The sequence below is a fragment of the Amblyomma maculatum genome, chromosome 2, assembly GCF_055883805.1.
Source record: "Amblyomma maculatum isolate TAMU_Amacu chromosome 2, ASM5588380v1, whole genome shotgun sequence".
Classification (NCBI taxonomy): domain Eukaryota; kingdom Metazoa; phylum Arthropoda; class Arachnida; order Ixodida; family Ixodidae; genus Amblyomma; species Amblyomma maculatum.
Genome location: NC_139345.1, coordinates 135,753,908 through 135,769,375, shown reverse-complemented (window position 1 = coordinate 135,769,375; position 15,468 = coordinate 135,753,908). Strand labels below are relative to the sequence as shown.

The following is a 15,468-nucleotide window of genomic DNA, read 5'->3' as shown; positions in this document are numbered from 1 at the left end:
TCACTGTTGCTGATGTTCTGCTGCCTCCAACGGACTCAGCAGCTCCTCGTTGCTTCTTGTGAAGACTATGGAGGGCTTCTTGATCTCTGCAGACCAGCTCATTCACAGGAAAGACAGCATCAGTTTGAACAACACGAAAACCACAGCTGCAAAGACGACAAGCGCCAGGACTCTCTCCACGAGATCCACCAGGCTCTCATACCAATATTACTTTAATCATTTTACTACTACTTCAGCACTTGAAACAACCAGAACATTATTCATTCACACAAACACAATGTTCAAGATTAAAAGAAAAATGGTAATTATGCAAACCTATGCCAGGAAAAAAACATACCCAAGCCAGACTCATCGATGCTATCAATAACACTAAAAACATCGACTTAAGCCATCGGCATTGCCCATTTAGTTTACGCTTTTTGTAGCGAACATCAAAAGAGTATTGCTGCAATGCGAGGCTCCAGCGAAGCAGTCGGCCGTTTTGGGGGGACATAGTCTGCAACCACGTGAGAGGACAATGGTCTGTTTCAATGATGAACCTCGAGCCGGTGAGGTAGCACGCAAGTTTCTGCACTGCCCACACAAGACATGCGCACTCCTTTTCCGAAGCACTATACGCTTCCTCCCGTAGAGTTAGCTTACGGCTAGCATACAGCACCGGATGCTCTTCACCCGCGTCACCTCTCTGGCATAATACCACGCCCAGGCCACGGTCACTTGCATCACACTGCACAATAAATGGCTTCGAGTAGTCAGGTGCCTGCAGCACAGGTTTACTCGTTAGTGCTTGTTTCAAGGCAAAGAAAGCTTTTTCTTTCTTTTCATCCCATTGAAGGACCCGCGGTTCCGTTTTCCTCAAAGCGTCAGTAAGAGGACTGGCAAGCTCTGAATAACGGGGAATGTAGTGCTGGTAGTAACCCGCTACTCCCAAAAACGAGCGCACATCCGTTTTAGTACGCGGCTGCGGGAAATCGCGGATAGCAGCTACTTTCACATCTGATGGTCGGCGGTGGCCTCGTCCAACTGTGTGACCCAAGTAGGTTACTTCGGCTCGCCCAAGTTGGCATTTCGCAACTTTCACTGTCAAACCCGCGTCGCGGAAACGGCTAAGAACCGCTCGTAGGTGCGTGACATGCTCGGGCCATGACCTAGAAAACACCGCCACGTCATCCAAATATGGTAAGGCGAAATCCTCCAGCCCCCGCAAAACCCTATCCATGAGGGCTGAGAAGCAGTAAGGGGAATTCTTTAAGCCGAAGCTTAATACCTTAGGGCGGAATGTTCCCACGGGCGAAATGAACGCCGCATATCTACTTGCCTGCTCGGTCAAGGGCACCTGCCAATAGCCTCGAACGAGGTCGAATGTAGATATATACTCTGCACTGCTAACTTTCTCAATCCGTTCCTCGATATTGGGTATTGGGTAGGTCTGGTCATTGGTTATGAGGTTGAGCCTCCTGTAATCAATGCAGGGACGCGGTTCCTTTCCAGGGACTTCTACCAAAATGAGAGGTGACGTATAGTCGCTCTCGCAAGCCTCAATGACGTCGAGCTCTAACATTCGCTTAATTTCAGCCTCCATAAGTTCTCGCTGCCTGGGTGACACCCTGTAAGCTTTCGAACGGACAGGCTGAGAGGAATTAAGCTCGATGTCGTGAACTATCGCAGTTGTCCGGCCCGGCTTCTCCGAAAACCGATCTTTGTATTCGTGCAATAGCGTTGCTAGATCTCTGCTTTGATCAGCATCGACTTCAGCGGCCTCGACCATGGCCTTAATGGCTTGGTCAATGTTTTCACTGCAGTCCTCATTTTCCCCTGCTCCTAGATCCGGGAAATCCAGTGATGTTTCCTCGGGGAGGTTCAACGCCATGTTAACTATCATTTCCCTTTCCCTGTACGGTTTCAGCAGATTACTGTGATATATCTGCTGTACCTTTCGCCTTCCGGGCAGGCTAATTAGATAGTTCGTGTCGGACAACCTCTGAATAACTTCCGCTGGATCCTCCCATCGAACTTCCAATTTATTTTTCTGGGAAGGTCGCAACACCATTACCGCGTCTCCCGCTTTAAAACAGCGTGATCTCGCTGTTCGGTCATAGTAGTGTTTGGCCCTCGTCTGTGCTTTATTCATTTCGCATCCCGCGAGCTCCTGTCCCTTATGCAACCGTTCAAGCAGCGCGAGAACGTATTCGACCACCGTAGGGTCCTCTCCCCGGCCTTCCCACGATTCCCTAAGAAGGCGGAGTGGCGATCGAAGGGAGCGGCCGTAGACCAGTTCGGCTGGTGTGAATCCCGTGGCCTCGTGAGGTACGGTTCTCAGCGCAAACATTGTTGCGGGCAAACAGGCATCCCAGTCGGCTTTGCGATCAAAGCACAATGCCCTCAGTACGCGCTTCATTACCGAGTGCATCTTTTCTACCGGGTTGGACTGCGGGTGGTACACTGAAGTATGAATTAACTTAATCCCACATCTCTCCAGAAAAGTTGTAGTCAGTGCGCTGGTAAAAACAGTCCCCCGATCTGACTGTATTTCAGCGGGAAACCCAACCCGTGCGAAAATGGACATGAGCGCGTTCACAATTTCCACTGAGCTCAACTCTTTCAGGGCCACTGCCTCGGGAAACTTGGTGGCAGGACAGATTACTGTCAAAATGTGGCTATAGCCAGTCTTAGTCTTTGGAAGGGGACCAACAGTGTCGATCACGAGTCGTCGAAATGGCTCCGTGATCACAGGCACTAGCTTCATTGGGGCTCTCGCCTTATCTCCCAGCTTGCCCACCCGTTGACATGTGTCGCAGGTCTTTACAAAATCTTCCACCTCCCGAAAACATCCCGGCCACCAATATTCCTGCAGCAAACGATTCTTTGTTTTCTTGAGCCCTAAATGACCCGACCACGAGCTCCCGTGAACCAAGTGCAAAAGATCACCATGGTAGCGTTTTGGTACGACCAATTGGTCGAACTGCACTCCTCTGCGATCAAGATACTTTCGATAAAGTATCCCGGACCTTTCTAGAAATATCACGTTTTTCTTCGCGATACCATCACTCTTCATGTGCTTAAGATTCCGCAATGTGGAATCGACTCTCTGCTCGGCTATCAGGGACGATCGGTCCACCCCGAGCAATCTTTGCAAGCTGTCAGATGCCGGTGTTATGAGAAGCTCACCGCAGGCCTCTTTAAGCTCAATACAATCCTCGCTACTTTCTCGCGTGTCTCGGATGTTCACTTCCTCGCTAATCGGCGCGTGGACTGCCTCTGTCATGTCTAACGGCTCACTCTCTGTCGCGTCAACGTCACCTGACGCTTCCAGTGTGACGGATTTAGCAGCCAGCTTTCGTGCTTTCGAGCGAGTCAACGCGTGAACAGCCCCTTCTCCGAACAATAGTCCCTTCTGCTGCAAGAGTTGGTCAGATCTGTTCGAAAAAAGATAGGGGTACTGTTTCGACAGACTGGCCGACACAGCAGCCTCCGTATGAAGTACGCCAAATGGACCTTGAATGCTGATGTTAGCGATTGGAAGGCACACGCTACCGGCTTCCACCGCTTGTTTAATCCATGCGCACTCTCCAGTGAAATTTTCTGGTTCTACGTACGAGGGATGAACTATATCCATTGTAGCTGCCGAATCTCGAAGCACGCGACACGGCTTTCCGTTCACAACGAGATCTCGCATGTATGGCTCTAGAAGCCGCATATTTTCATCGTTGCTGTCCACTGACGAGCAAACAATCTTTGGGCTTTTGCAGACCGCCGCTACATGTCCGGGCTTTTGGCAATTATAGCATACCAATGGCCGTCTCTTTTCAAAAGCATTATTTTGGCGGTCTTCTGCTTCGGGTGCTTCTCTTACAATCGCCTTTTTTTCTGCGACATCTGCGCCTCGTGCTTGCTGTTTCTCTTTTAAAGGTTGCCCTCTCCATCCAGCTGCTTTCCTATTCTGGTGTTCTTTCCTAGGGCTTTCCTTTCTGTCCAGCGCACGGCGCGACACAAACTCTTCTGCCAGTTCTGCTGCCTTCGAAACAGTCGCAACTTCCGGCCTGTCTTGCACCCAATAATGCCTTACATCATCAGGCAAGCAAGAGTAGAACTGCTCGAGTCCGAAGCACTGCAACATTCTTTGGCTTTCGTCATAAGCTTTAGATTCTTTGAGCCATTCCCCCAAGTTAGCCATGAGCTTATACGCGAACTCCGGGTACGACTCATCAATCTCCTTTTTAGCTTTGCGAAATTTTTGCCGGAAAGCTTCCGCTGACATTCTATACTTTTTGAGCAGACTAGATTTAACCTTATCGCAATCGTCTGCATCTTCTTTAGTCAAGCGGGCTATCACATCTGCCGCCTCACAAGGCAACAGTGTCAGCAAGCACTGTGGCCAAGTTGCTTTGCTAAACCCTGCCTTCTCGCACGTGCGCTCAAAGTTTACCAAGAACAGACCTATGTCCTCTCCCTTCCTATAAGGTTGCATAAGGTCTTTCATACGGAACGACTTGCGTTCTACAGTGCCCGATGCTACGCTCTCATCACTTTCATTTCGAGCTTTTAGCACCTGCAGTTCGAGATGCTTCAGCTCAAGTTCCTGCTCTAAGCGCTTACTCTCTTCAGCCATGCGTTTCTCATTTTTTTTTTTCTGCTTCCCTCTTTGATTTCTCTCTCTCAGCAATCAGCTCCAGGCATTTCAAGAGCTCATCGTCGTCTGCCTCGAGTGCCTCAATAGCCTCAATGATATCTGGCTTTCTCGTTTGGTCCTGAAGATCCAAACCCAGACTTTTGGCCAACTCCAGTAAAAGTGGCTTTTTCAACCCTTTCAAATTCATGGTTATCCCGAGTGCTGCAATTTCTTCCTTTCAGAAATCTCTTATCGTCACGTACTTTCAAGTCCCGCGCTAACGATAAGCAATTCGCCACCACCTTTGTAAACTTACTTACTACAAAGCCTGGTAAAACCTCAGTGAAGAAAAGCCAAGCACTCACCGAACCTTGCAACCATGATTCCAGCGGAGTCCATCCCGACGCTGCCAACCAGCTGTTGCGTTGGTACTGCTCCAGTAGCGGACCAACGGGTAGCGAAAAGCCGAGTCAGACGTCGGGCTGCAGGCACTTGAATATTGGGCGGTGGTCACCCAAGCAGAGACTGGCCGAGAGTTGGAGAGAACTTAACGAAGGTTTATTTACATGGTGAATCTGAGAAGGTACACACCAGAGAGCACTCGTGCTCTCGTTTTTAACAACTTTTTTGTTCCAAGTACCTAGTTGCGGAATTTTCTATTTTGTCAAAGTCCAATCACATTTGAGTTCCTGATCTGCTGACATTCGGGAACCGCCCACTAGAACGTCCTCCCATCGCACTCTTTCCACTTTAGCGGCACGATGGCGACTCCGCCGGGGGAAGTCAGGCATGGGGGTCCCAAGGAGGCTTGCTGGCTGTCCAAGGTCGGAACCGCTCGCCACCCACGCGGACCCCTCGCGCGGGAGCACTCCGCGGGAAAGGAATGCGGTGACCGCTCTTCTCCACGGGGGGGGAGATGACCCGCTCTCTCTCCTCGGTGCTAACACGCAGGCGCCGCGGCTCTCTGTTTCCAAACACAGGTGCGCCCGCTCTTCGGCGAATTCGTTAGCGCCTCTGTGCACAGTCCTCCGGACACAAACTGGGGCAACTGCTGCCGTCGCTGCCGATATGCGACACCGCGTTGCTGCGTCCTGGGTGGTTCTGGTCCACGAACTCCGAGGTGGTCGCGCAGTCTTCTTAGAAAAACGGACGCCCATCTCGACACGTGCACCGTCTCGTTACTCGGGAAGTTCGAAACGTAACAGCTTCTCCGGCGGCGGTTGAAGATCCCGATGCACAAAGGTCAGCAACCATTGTCCAGAGGGATACACGATGTCGTTCTGGTTCGGTTCACTGTTGCTGATGTTCTGCTGCCTCCAACGGACTCAGCAGCTCCTCGTTGCTTCTTGTGAAGACTATGGAGGGCTTCTTGATCTCTGCAGACCAGCTCATTCACAGGAAAGACAGCATCAGTTTGAACAACACGAAAACCACAGCTGCAAAGACGACAAGCGCCAGGACTCTCTCCACGAGATCCACCAGGCTCTCATACCAATATTACTTTAATCATTTTACTACTACTTCAGCACTTGAAACAACCAGAACATTATTCATTCACACAAACACAATGTTCAAGATTAAAAGAAAAATGGTAATTATGCAAACCTATGCCAGGAAAAAAACATACCCAAGCCAGACTCATCGATGCTATCAATAACACTAAAAACATCGACTTAAGCCATCGGCATTGCCCATTTAGTTTACGCTTTTTGTAGCGAACATCAAAAGAGTATTGCTGCAATGCGAGGCTCCAGCGAAGCAGTCGGCCGTTTTGGGGGGACATAGTCTGCAACCACGTGAGAGGACAATGGTCTGTTTCAATGATGAACCTCGAGCCGGTGAGGTAGCACGCAAGTTTCTGCACTGCCCACACAAGACATGCGCACTCCTTTTCCGAAGTACTATACGCTTCCTCCCGTAGAGTTAGCTTACGGCTAGCATACAGCACCGGATGCTCTTCACCCGCGTCACCTCTCTGGCATAATACCACGCCCAGGCCACGGTCACTTGCATCACACTGCACAATAAATGGCTTCGAGTAGTCAGGTGCCTGCAGCACAGGTTTACTCGTTAGTGCTTGTTTCAAGGCAAAGAAAGCTTTTTCTTTCTTTTCATCCCATTGAAGGACCCGCGGTTCCGTTTTCCTCAAAGCGTCAGTAAGAGGACTGGCAAGCTCTGAATAACGGGGAATGTAGTGCTGGTAGTAACCCGCTACTCCCAAAAACGAGCGCACATCCGTTTTAGTACGCGGCTGCGGGAAATCGCGGATAGCAGCTACTTTCACATCTGATGGTCGGCGGTGGCCTCGTCCAACTGTGTGACCCAAGTAGGTTACTTCGGCTCGCCCAAGTTGGCATTTCGCAACTTTCACTGTCAAACCCGCGTCGCGGAAACGGCTAAGAACCGCTCGTAGGTGCGTGACATGCTCGGGCCATGACCTAGAAAACACCGCCACGTCATCCAAATATGGTAAGGCGAAATCCTCCAGCCCCCGCAAAACCCTATCCATGAGGGCTGAGAAGCAGTAAGGGGAATTCTTTAAGCCGAAGCTTAATACCTTAGGGCGGAATGTTCCCACGGGCGAAATGAACGCCGCATATCTACTTGCCTGCTCGGTCAAGGGCACCTGCCAATAGCCTCGAACGAGGTCGAATGTAGATATATACTCTGCACTGCTAACTTTCTCAATCCGTTCCTCGATATTGGGTATTGGGTAGGTCTGGTCATTGGTTATGAGGTTGAGCCTCCTGTAATCAATGCAGGGACGCGGTTCCTTTCCAGGGACTTCTACCAAAATGAGAGGTGACGTATAGTCGCTCTCGCAAGCCTCAATGACGTCGAGCTCTAACATTCGCTTAATTTCAGCCTCCATAAGTTCTCGCTGCCTGGGTGACACCCTGTAAGCTTTCGAACGGACAGGCTGAGAGGAATTAAGCTCGATGTCGTGAACTATCGCAGTTGTCCGGCCCGGCTTCTCCGAAAACCGATCTTTGTATTCGTGCAATAGCGTTGCTAGATCTCTGCTTTGATCAGCATCGACTTCAGCGGCCTCGACCATGGCCTTAATGGCTTGGTCAATGTTTTCACTGCAGTCCTCATTTTCCCCTGCTCCTAGATCCGGGAAATCCAGTGATGTTTCCTCGGGGAGGTTCAACGCCATGTTAACTATCATTTCCCTTTCCCTGTACGGTTTCAGCAGATTACTGTGATATATCTGCTGTACCTTTCGCCTTCCGGGCAGGCTAATTAGATAGTTCGTGTCGGACAACCTCTGAATAACTTCCGCTGGATCCTCCCATCGAACTTCCAATTTATTTTTCTGGGAAGGTCGCAACACCATTACCGCGTCTCCCGCTTTAAAACAGCGTGATCTCGCTGTTCGGTCATAGTAGTGTTTGGCCCTCGTCTGTGCTTTATTCATTTCGCATCCCGCGAGCTCCTGTCCCTTATGCAACCGTTCAAGCAGCGCGAGAACGTATTCGACCACCGTAGGGTCCTCTCCCCGGCCTTCCCACGATTCCCTAAGAAGGCGGAGTGGCGATCGAAGGGAGCGGCCGTAGACCAGTTCGGCTGGTGTGAATCCCGTGGCCTCGTGAGGTACGGTTCTCAGCGCAAACATTGTTGCGGGCAAACAGGCATCCCAGTCGGCTTTGCGATCAAAGCACAATGCCCTCAGTACGCGCTTCATTACCGAGTGCATCTTTTCTACCGGGTTGGACTGCGGGTGGTACACTGAAGTATGAATTAACTTAATCCCACATCTCTCCAGAAAAGTTGTAGTCAGTGCGCTGGTAAAAACAGTCCCCCGATCTGACTGTATTTCAGCGGGAAACCCAACCCGTGCGAAAATGGACATGAGCGCGTTCACAATTTCCACTGAGCTCAACTCTTTCAGGGCCACTGCCTCGGGAAACTTGGTGGCAGGACAGATTACTGTCAAAATGTGGCTATAGCCAGTCTTAGTCTTTGGAAGGGGACCAACAGTGTCGATCACGAGTCGTCGAAATGGCTCCGTGATCACAGGCACTAGCTTCATTGGGGCTCTCGCCTTATCTCCCAGCTTGCCCACCCGTTGACATGTGTCGCAGGTCTTTACAAAATCTTCCACCTCCCGAAAACATCCCGGCCACCAATATTCCTGCAGCAAACGATTCTTTGTTTTCTTGAGCCCTAAATGACCCGACCACGAGCTCCCGTGAACCAAGTGCAAAAGATCACCATGGTAGCGTTTTGGTACGACCAATTGGTCGAACTGCACTCCTCTGCGATCAAGATACTTTCGATAAAGTATCCCGGACCTTTCTAGAAATATCACGTTTTTCTTCGCGATACCATCACTCTTCATGTGCTTAAGATTCCGCAATGTGGAATCGACTCTCTGCTCGGCTATCAGGGACGATCGGTCCACCCCGAGCAATCTTTGCAAGCTGTCAGATGCCGGTGTTATGAGAAGCTCACCGCAGGCCTCTTTAAGCTCAATACAATCCTCGCTACTTTCTCGCGTGTCTCGGATGTTCACTTCCTCGCTAATCGGCGCGTGGACTGCCTCTGTCATGTCTAACGGCTCACTCTCTGTCGCGTCAACGTCACCTGACGCTTCCAGTGTGACGGATTTAGCAGCCAGCTTTCGTGCTTTCGAGCGAGTCAACGCGTGAACAGCCCCTTCTCCGAACAATAGTCCCTTCTGCTGCAAGAGTTGGTCAGATCTGTTCGAAAAAAGATAGGGGTACTGTTTCGACAGACTGGCCGACACAGCAGCCTCCGTATGAAGTACGCCAAATGGACCTTGAATGCTGATGTTAGCGATTGGAAGGCACACGCTACCGGCTTCCACCGCTTGTTTAATCCATGCGCACTCTCCAGTGAAATTTTCTGGTTCTACGTACGAGGGATGAACTATATCCATTGTAGCTGCCGAATCTCGAAGCACGCGACACGGCTTTCCGTTCACAACGAGATCTCGCATGTATGGCTCTAGAAGCCGCATATTTTCATCGTTGCTGTCCACTGACGAGCAAACAATCTTTGGGCTTTTGCAGACCGCCGCTACATGTCCGGGCTTTTGGCAATTATAGCATACCAATGGCCGTCTCTTTTCAAAAGCATTATTTTGGCGGTCTTCTGCTTCGGGTGCTTCTCTTACAATCGCCTTTTTTTCTGCGACATCTGCGCCTCGTGCTTGCTGTTTCTCTTTTAAAGGTTGCCCTCTCCATCCAGCTGCTTTCCTATTCTGGTGTTCTTTCCTAGGGCTTTCCTTTCTGTCCAGCGCACGGCGCGACACAAACTCTTCTGCCAGTTCTGCTGCCTTCGAAACAGTCGCAACTTCCGGCCTGTCTTGCACCCAATAATGCCTTACATCATCAGGCAAGCAAGAGTAGAACTGCTCGAGTCCGAAGCACTGCAACATTCTTTGGCTTTCGTCATAAGCTTTAGATTCTTTGAGCCATTCCCCCAAGTTAGCCATGAGCTTATACGCGAACTCCGGGTACGACTCATCAATCTCCTTTTTAGCTTTGCGAAATTTTTGCCGGAAAGCTTCCGCTGACATTCTATACTTTTTGAGCAGACTAGATTTAACCTTATCGCAATCGTCTGCATCTTCTTTAGTCAAGCGGGCTATCACATCTGCCGCCTCACAAGGCAACAGTGTCAGCAAGCACTGTGGCCAAGTTGCTTTGCTAAACCCTGCCTTCTCGCACGTGCGCTCAAAGTTTACCAAGAACAGACCTATGTCCTCTCCCTTCCTATAAGGTTGCATAAGGTCTTTCATACGGAACGACTTGCGTTCTACAGTGCCCGATGCTACGCTCTCATCACTTTCATTTCGAGCTTTTAGCACCTGCAGTTCGAGATGCTTCAGCTCAAGTTCCTGCTCTAAGCGCTTACTCTCTTCAGCCATGCGTTTCTCATTTTTTTTTTTTCTGCTTCCCTCTTTGATTTCTCTCTCTCAGCAATCAGCTCCAGGCATTTCAAGAGCTCATCGTCGTCTGCCTCGAGTGCCTCAATAGCCTCAATGATATCTGGCTTTCTCGTTTGGTCCTGAAGATCCAAACCCAGACTTTTGGCCAACTCCAGTAAAAGTGGCTTTTTCAACCCTTTCAAATTCATGGTTATCCCGAGTGCTGCAATTTCTTCCTTTCAGAAATCTCTTATCGTCACGTACTTTCAAGTCCCGCGCTAACGATAAGCAATTCGCCACCACCTTTGTAAACTTACTTACTACAAAGCCTGGTAAAACCTCAGTGAAGAAAAGCCAAGCACTCACCGAACCTTGCAACCATGATTCCAGCGGAGTCCATCCCGACGCTGCCAACCAGCTGTTGCGTTGGTACTGCTCCAGTAGCGGACCAACGGGTAGCGAAAAGCCGAGTCAGACGTCGGGCTGCAGGCACTTGAATATTGGGCGGTGGTCACCCAAGCAGAGACTGGCCGAGAGTTGGAGAGAACTTAACGAAGGTTTATTTACATGGTGAATCTGAGAAGGTACACACCAGAGAGCACTCGTGCTCTCGTTTTTAACAACTTTTTTGTTCCAAGTACCTAGTTGCGGAATTTTCTATTTTGTCAAAGTCCAATCACATTTGAGTTCCTGATCTGCTGACATTCGGGAACCGCCCACTAGAACGTCCTCCCATCGCACTCTTTCCACTTTAGCGGCACGATGGCGACTCCGCCGGGGGAAGTCAGGCATGGGGGTCCCAAGGAGGCTTGCTGGCTGTCCAAGGTCGGAACCGCTCGCCACCCACGCGGACCCCTCGCGCGGGAGCACTCCGCGGGAAAGGAATGCGGTGACCGCTCTTCTCCACGGGGGGGGAGATGACCCGCTCTCTCTCCTCGGTGCTAACACGCAGGCGCCGCGGCTCTCTGTTTCCAAACACAGGCGCGCCCGCTCTTCGGCGAATTCGTTAGCGCCTCTGTGCACAGTCCTCCGGACACAAACTGGGGCAACTGCTGCCGTCGCTGCCGATATGCGACACCGCGTTGCTGCGTCCTGGGTGGTTCAGGTCCACGAACTCCGAGGTGGTCGCGCGCAGTCTTCTTAGAAAAACGGACGCCCATCTCGACACGTGCACCATCTCGTTACTCGGGAAGTTCGAAACGTAACAGCCGGCTTTCGGAATGAAAGTTACCAGGGCAGTCTTCCATTCAATTGGTAGAGGTGCCTCACCAAGCCAGTTCGAGTTGATGAAAGCGAGGAGAGTTTCGTAGGCGGGGTCGGGAAGATTGGCAAGCAGTTTCACAGTTATCTTGTCCAGGGCCGGTGCCGTTCCTCGTTTTATTTTAGCCAGGGCCGCCTTCAGGTCATGCAACTGGAACGGTTGATCCAGATCCGCGTTCTCTGAACCTGCATACGCGTACGCGGGTCCTTCGGGGTCCTGCTTAGTGCAAAGATATTGATCGCGCAGTTTGCATGCTAATTTTGATGTATTTCCATCGAAGCTATGAATAGCTCTTTGGAGATGTGTTTGTGGCTCGGCGCGGGTTTGAGTTGGGTCAATTAGGGCACGAAAAGGACGCCATGTGCTCTGGCTCGAAATTTGTCTGGCCGCCGTGTTGCAGCGTTCTACCCAGTTCGAGTCGGCGAGTTTAGCCGCGTACTCTGCCGCTCGCTGAGTGAGCTCGGCGATGCGAATTTTGAGAGAATTTTGAGAGGGGCACAAGGTGGTTGTCCACCTCTGGGGTGGCCTCGGAAAGCTAAATTTGTTACCACCGAACGAAGGTGTGTGACCAATCCTTGTGCCCACGCGTGGTATCCTTGTTCGTGGATGGAGGCCGTATTGATGTAGCTTTGCCGGAACTTATTCCAGTCAGGGAGCCGAGCTTGTGCGTGGGGTCTTGCCAATGGTTTATTTATTTTTATTTATTTAGAACATACTGCAGTCAATATAGACCAAGCAGGAGGGCAATACAGGACAAAAGAAAAAGCATTTCAGCGCCACCATCGGCAAGCAAAAATATAAAACGAACAGGGTACAGTGGAAACATATGATGGGGAAAAAAAATTGAATCAGCAAAAAGGGAAGCAAAAAATGAAAGCAGTTCTTTTCGTACACCTTCTTCAAAAACTGTTACATTACTAGCGGAGAAAACATCTTTTGGAAGTGCATTCCACTGGGAGACAGTGCGCGGAAAAAAAAGTTCTTGAATCTGTTAGTACGGGCAAAGATTGGTTCCAGGTTGTGATGATGGGAGTGTCGGGTTGAACGACCCACGCGTGGATGAATGAACAATTGTGCATTGATATCAAGTTGGTGATTGCAACGCCGATACAGAAACCTCAATCTGGAAATCATTCTTCTCGTTTCTAATGTCAAAATGTTATCACTCATTAGAGACGATGGGGAATCTAATCTGCCATAAGCATTGAATATAAAACGAACTGCTGTTCTCTGTACCTCTTCTACTTTAGTTATCTCTTTTTTCAAGTACGGGTCCCACACCACACAAGCATACTCCAGCTGAGGTCTGATAAGCGTATTGTATGCTAGCAGCTTAACATGGGCAGGGGCTGACCTTAATTTAGAACGAAGAAAACCTAGTTTCCTGGATGCACAGGTTTTGTTGATGTGGCTGGTCCAGTTCAAGTTTTTAGTGATCGTGACGCCTAGATATTTACACTCATCCACCTGAACTATTGGATATTCGTTGATTTTGTACAAAAACTGAAACGGAGTTTTTTCGTTAGTTACGCGAAGAACGGATTTTTCTCTGTTTAATTCCATAGACCAAAGGCTACACCACTGGTGTACAGCATTAAGGTTATTGTTCAAAGCAATTTGGTCATCTATGCAACGAACAGTTTTGAATAGAACACAGTCATCTGCGAATAACCTAATACTAACAGATGTGATGTCAACTGAGGCAGCAATGTCATTAATGTAAATTAGGAATAAAACACGGCCCACGACACTTCCCTGGGGTACTCCAGACCCAACCGGGAGAATTTTAGAGGAGCAGCCATTCACGGGGACGAACTGTTTTCGGTTACTGAGGTATGCTTGAATTCATTTCACCATTGGTAAAGGAAGACCAATGTTCTGAAGCTTTAGGACTAGTTTGTTATGGCAGACGTGATCAAATGCTTTGCTAAAGTCAAGAAATATCATGTCTACTTGCTCACCCTTATCAAAAGAGGATGCCACTTCGTGAATGGTGGTTACCAGTTGGGTAACAGTTGAAAGGCCTTTCCGAAATCCATGTTGGAAACACGACAAAACATTGTTTTCTTCGAGAAATGCGATTATGAAGTTGGATACGATGTGTTCCATGCGTTTACATGTACTATAGAGGTTAATGAAATTGGACGATAATTTCTAACATCAAGACGGTCCCCTTTTTTGAAAACTGGAATCACTCGGGCAATTCGCCAATCGTCAGGAAGAACGCAGTCCCGAAATGATAACTGGAACAGATGAGTAAAAATATGGGCTAGGGGTTCTGCATAGCGACGCGGGAATACGTTAGGTACATTATCAGGGCCAACAGAGGTCTTCACTTTAAGGTTGAGTAACATATTAAAAACACCTTCGTAAGTAATGAAATCGGGTGATAGATCCGAAAGGGAATAATCAAACTGGACGTCATCGCGTGCCGTGGTGAAAACAGAGTGAAAGTTGGCAGTTGGCAATAACTGCGGGTCATGAGAAGTGCAATTATTAACAGATAACTGACTCGGTTCTTTTTTAGTTTCACTGAGGTACCGCCAGAACTTCTCAGGACTGTCTTTTAGAAAGCTCGGGAGTGAGTGAGTGAAGTATTTTGCTTTTGCATCGGCTAAGCGAGGGGCGAGCGCAGATTTAAGGGCTTGATGAGAGCTATTGAAATGACCGCTACGCTTGGCACGTTTTAGCTTGCGATGGATATGAACAATTTCTCGAGTCATCCATGGGTTCTTTTTGTTAGTTTTGGTACGTCTGTCAAGTACATAATTATCGAGGCAGAACTGTACAGTTTCTGTTAATGCCTTCCATAATGATTTAACATCACCACATAGATTATCAGAGAGATGCCACAGTGCGTCCAAAATGGCTTGGTGATTGGCTCGTGAAAAATTTTCACAATACGAATAGAATGTTCCTTGTGGTGTTGTCGATTTTCTATCGGAAATGACAAGTTTACGACATGGTGATCAGAAATGCCAGCGTCTACTGATACCATATATTCAGACACACTTTTGTTGACAAAGATTAAATCAAGAGTAGAACGGGCATTCCCAATTTCACGAGTATAATCCGTTACAGTTTGTACAAGATCGCACGCGAACACAATATCAGCCAAAGGGTTATCAATAACAACAAAGACAGATTTTGGGTTAATCCAATTGATTTCAGGCAGATTAAAATCACCAGCAAGAATGAGACGGTCTTTTTTAGGCAGGCATAAGTGATCGTAAAGCCTAAACAAATAATCAGTAGAGCACGACGGTGCTCTGTAAGCAGCACACACTGTGAATACATGGCCCCAGCAATTCATGTGGATAAATAGGCTTTCATGATCTGGGATTTGATTTAGGACTACCCCGTTTAGAGGGTTTTTTTAATACTACTGAAACGCCACCACCCCGTGTGGGTCGGTCGCGACGAAAGATTTGGTATGAGCTGGGTATGAGGACGGAATCACATACAGCATCATGCAACCAAGTCTCAGTGATGACTGTTATGTGAGGGTCATGCACCAAAAGAAGGTACTCAAGTTTATCCGTCTTATTGAGGAGACTCTGGGCATTAAAATTTAATACTCTCAGTTCTTTAGTATTAGCGCTTGCTTTCCATCAATCATACGCGGAATTTCCTGATGAAGGTATCGAGTGCTCATCTGTTGTTCCACTTCGCGATGGTAGAGCACACGTTCTTTTCGTG

At 49.0% G+C, this 15,468-nt stretch overlaps 2 protein-coding genes across 2 annotated transcripts; both read right to left on the bottom strand.

Moving 5' to 3' along the window:
- On the bottom strand, positions 1-4,174 carry LOC146199950 (uncharacterized). The gene is made up of 2 exons (XM_084592238.1): positions 3,169-4,174; positions 1-86 (listed from the first exon to the last, which is right to left on the bottom strand). Exons 1-2 carry the CDS (start codon positions 4,172-4,174, stop codon positions 1-3), a joined length of 1,092 nt encoding a protein of 363 aa, XP_084448364.1.
- A 1,725-nt stretch (positions 4,175-5,899) lies between these two features.
- LOC146199949 (uncharacterized) lies at positions 5,900-10,073 on the bottom strand. Its single transcript, XM_084592237.1, has 2 exons — positions 9,068-10,073; positions 5,900-5,985 (listed from the first exon to the last, which is right to left on the bottom strand). Exons 1-2 carry the CDS (start codon positions 10,071-10,073, stop codon positions 5,900-5,902), a joined length of 1,092 nt encoding a protein of 363 aa, XP_084448363.1.
- Between the last annotated feature and the right edge of the window lie 5,395 nt (positions 10,074-15,468).

Coding starts and splice junctions, on each gene's coding strand:
- LOC146199950 (XM_084592238.1), bottom strand. CDS start 4,174: ATGGCTAACTTGGGGGAATGGCTCAAAGAATCTAAAGCTTATGACGAA. Junction 87..3,168: donor TGAGCTTAAAGAGGCCTGCG/GTGAGCTTCTCA, acceptor GCTGGTCTGCAG/AGATCAAGAAGCCCTCCATA.
- LOC146199949 (XM_084592237.1), bottom strand. CDS start 10,073: ATGGCTAACTTGGGGGAATGGCTCAAAGAATCTAAAGCTTATGACGAA. Junction 5,986..9,067: donor TGAGCTTAAAGAGGCCTGCG/GTGAGCTTCTCA, acceptor GCTGGTCTGCAG/AGATCAAGAAGCCCTCCATA.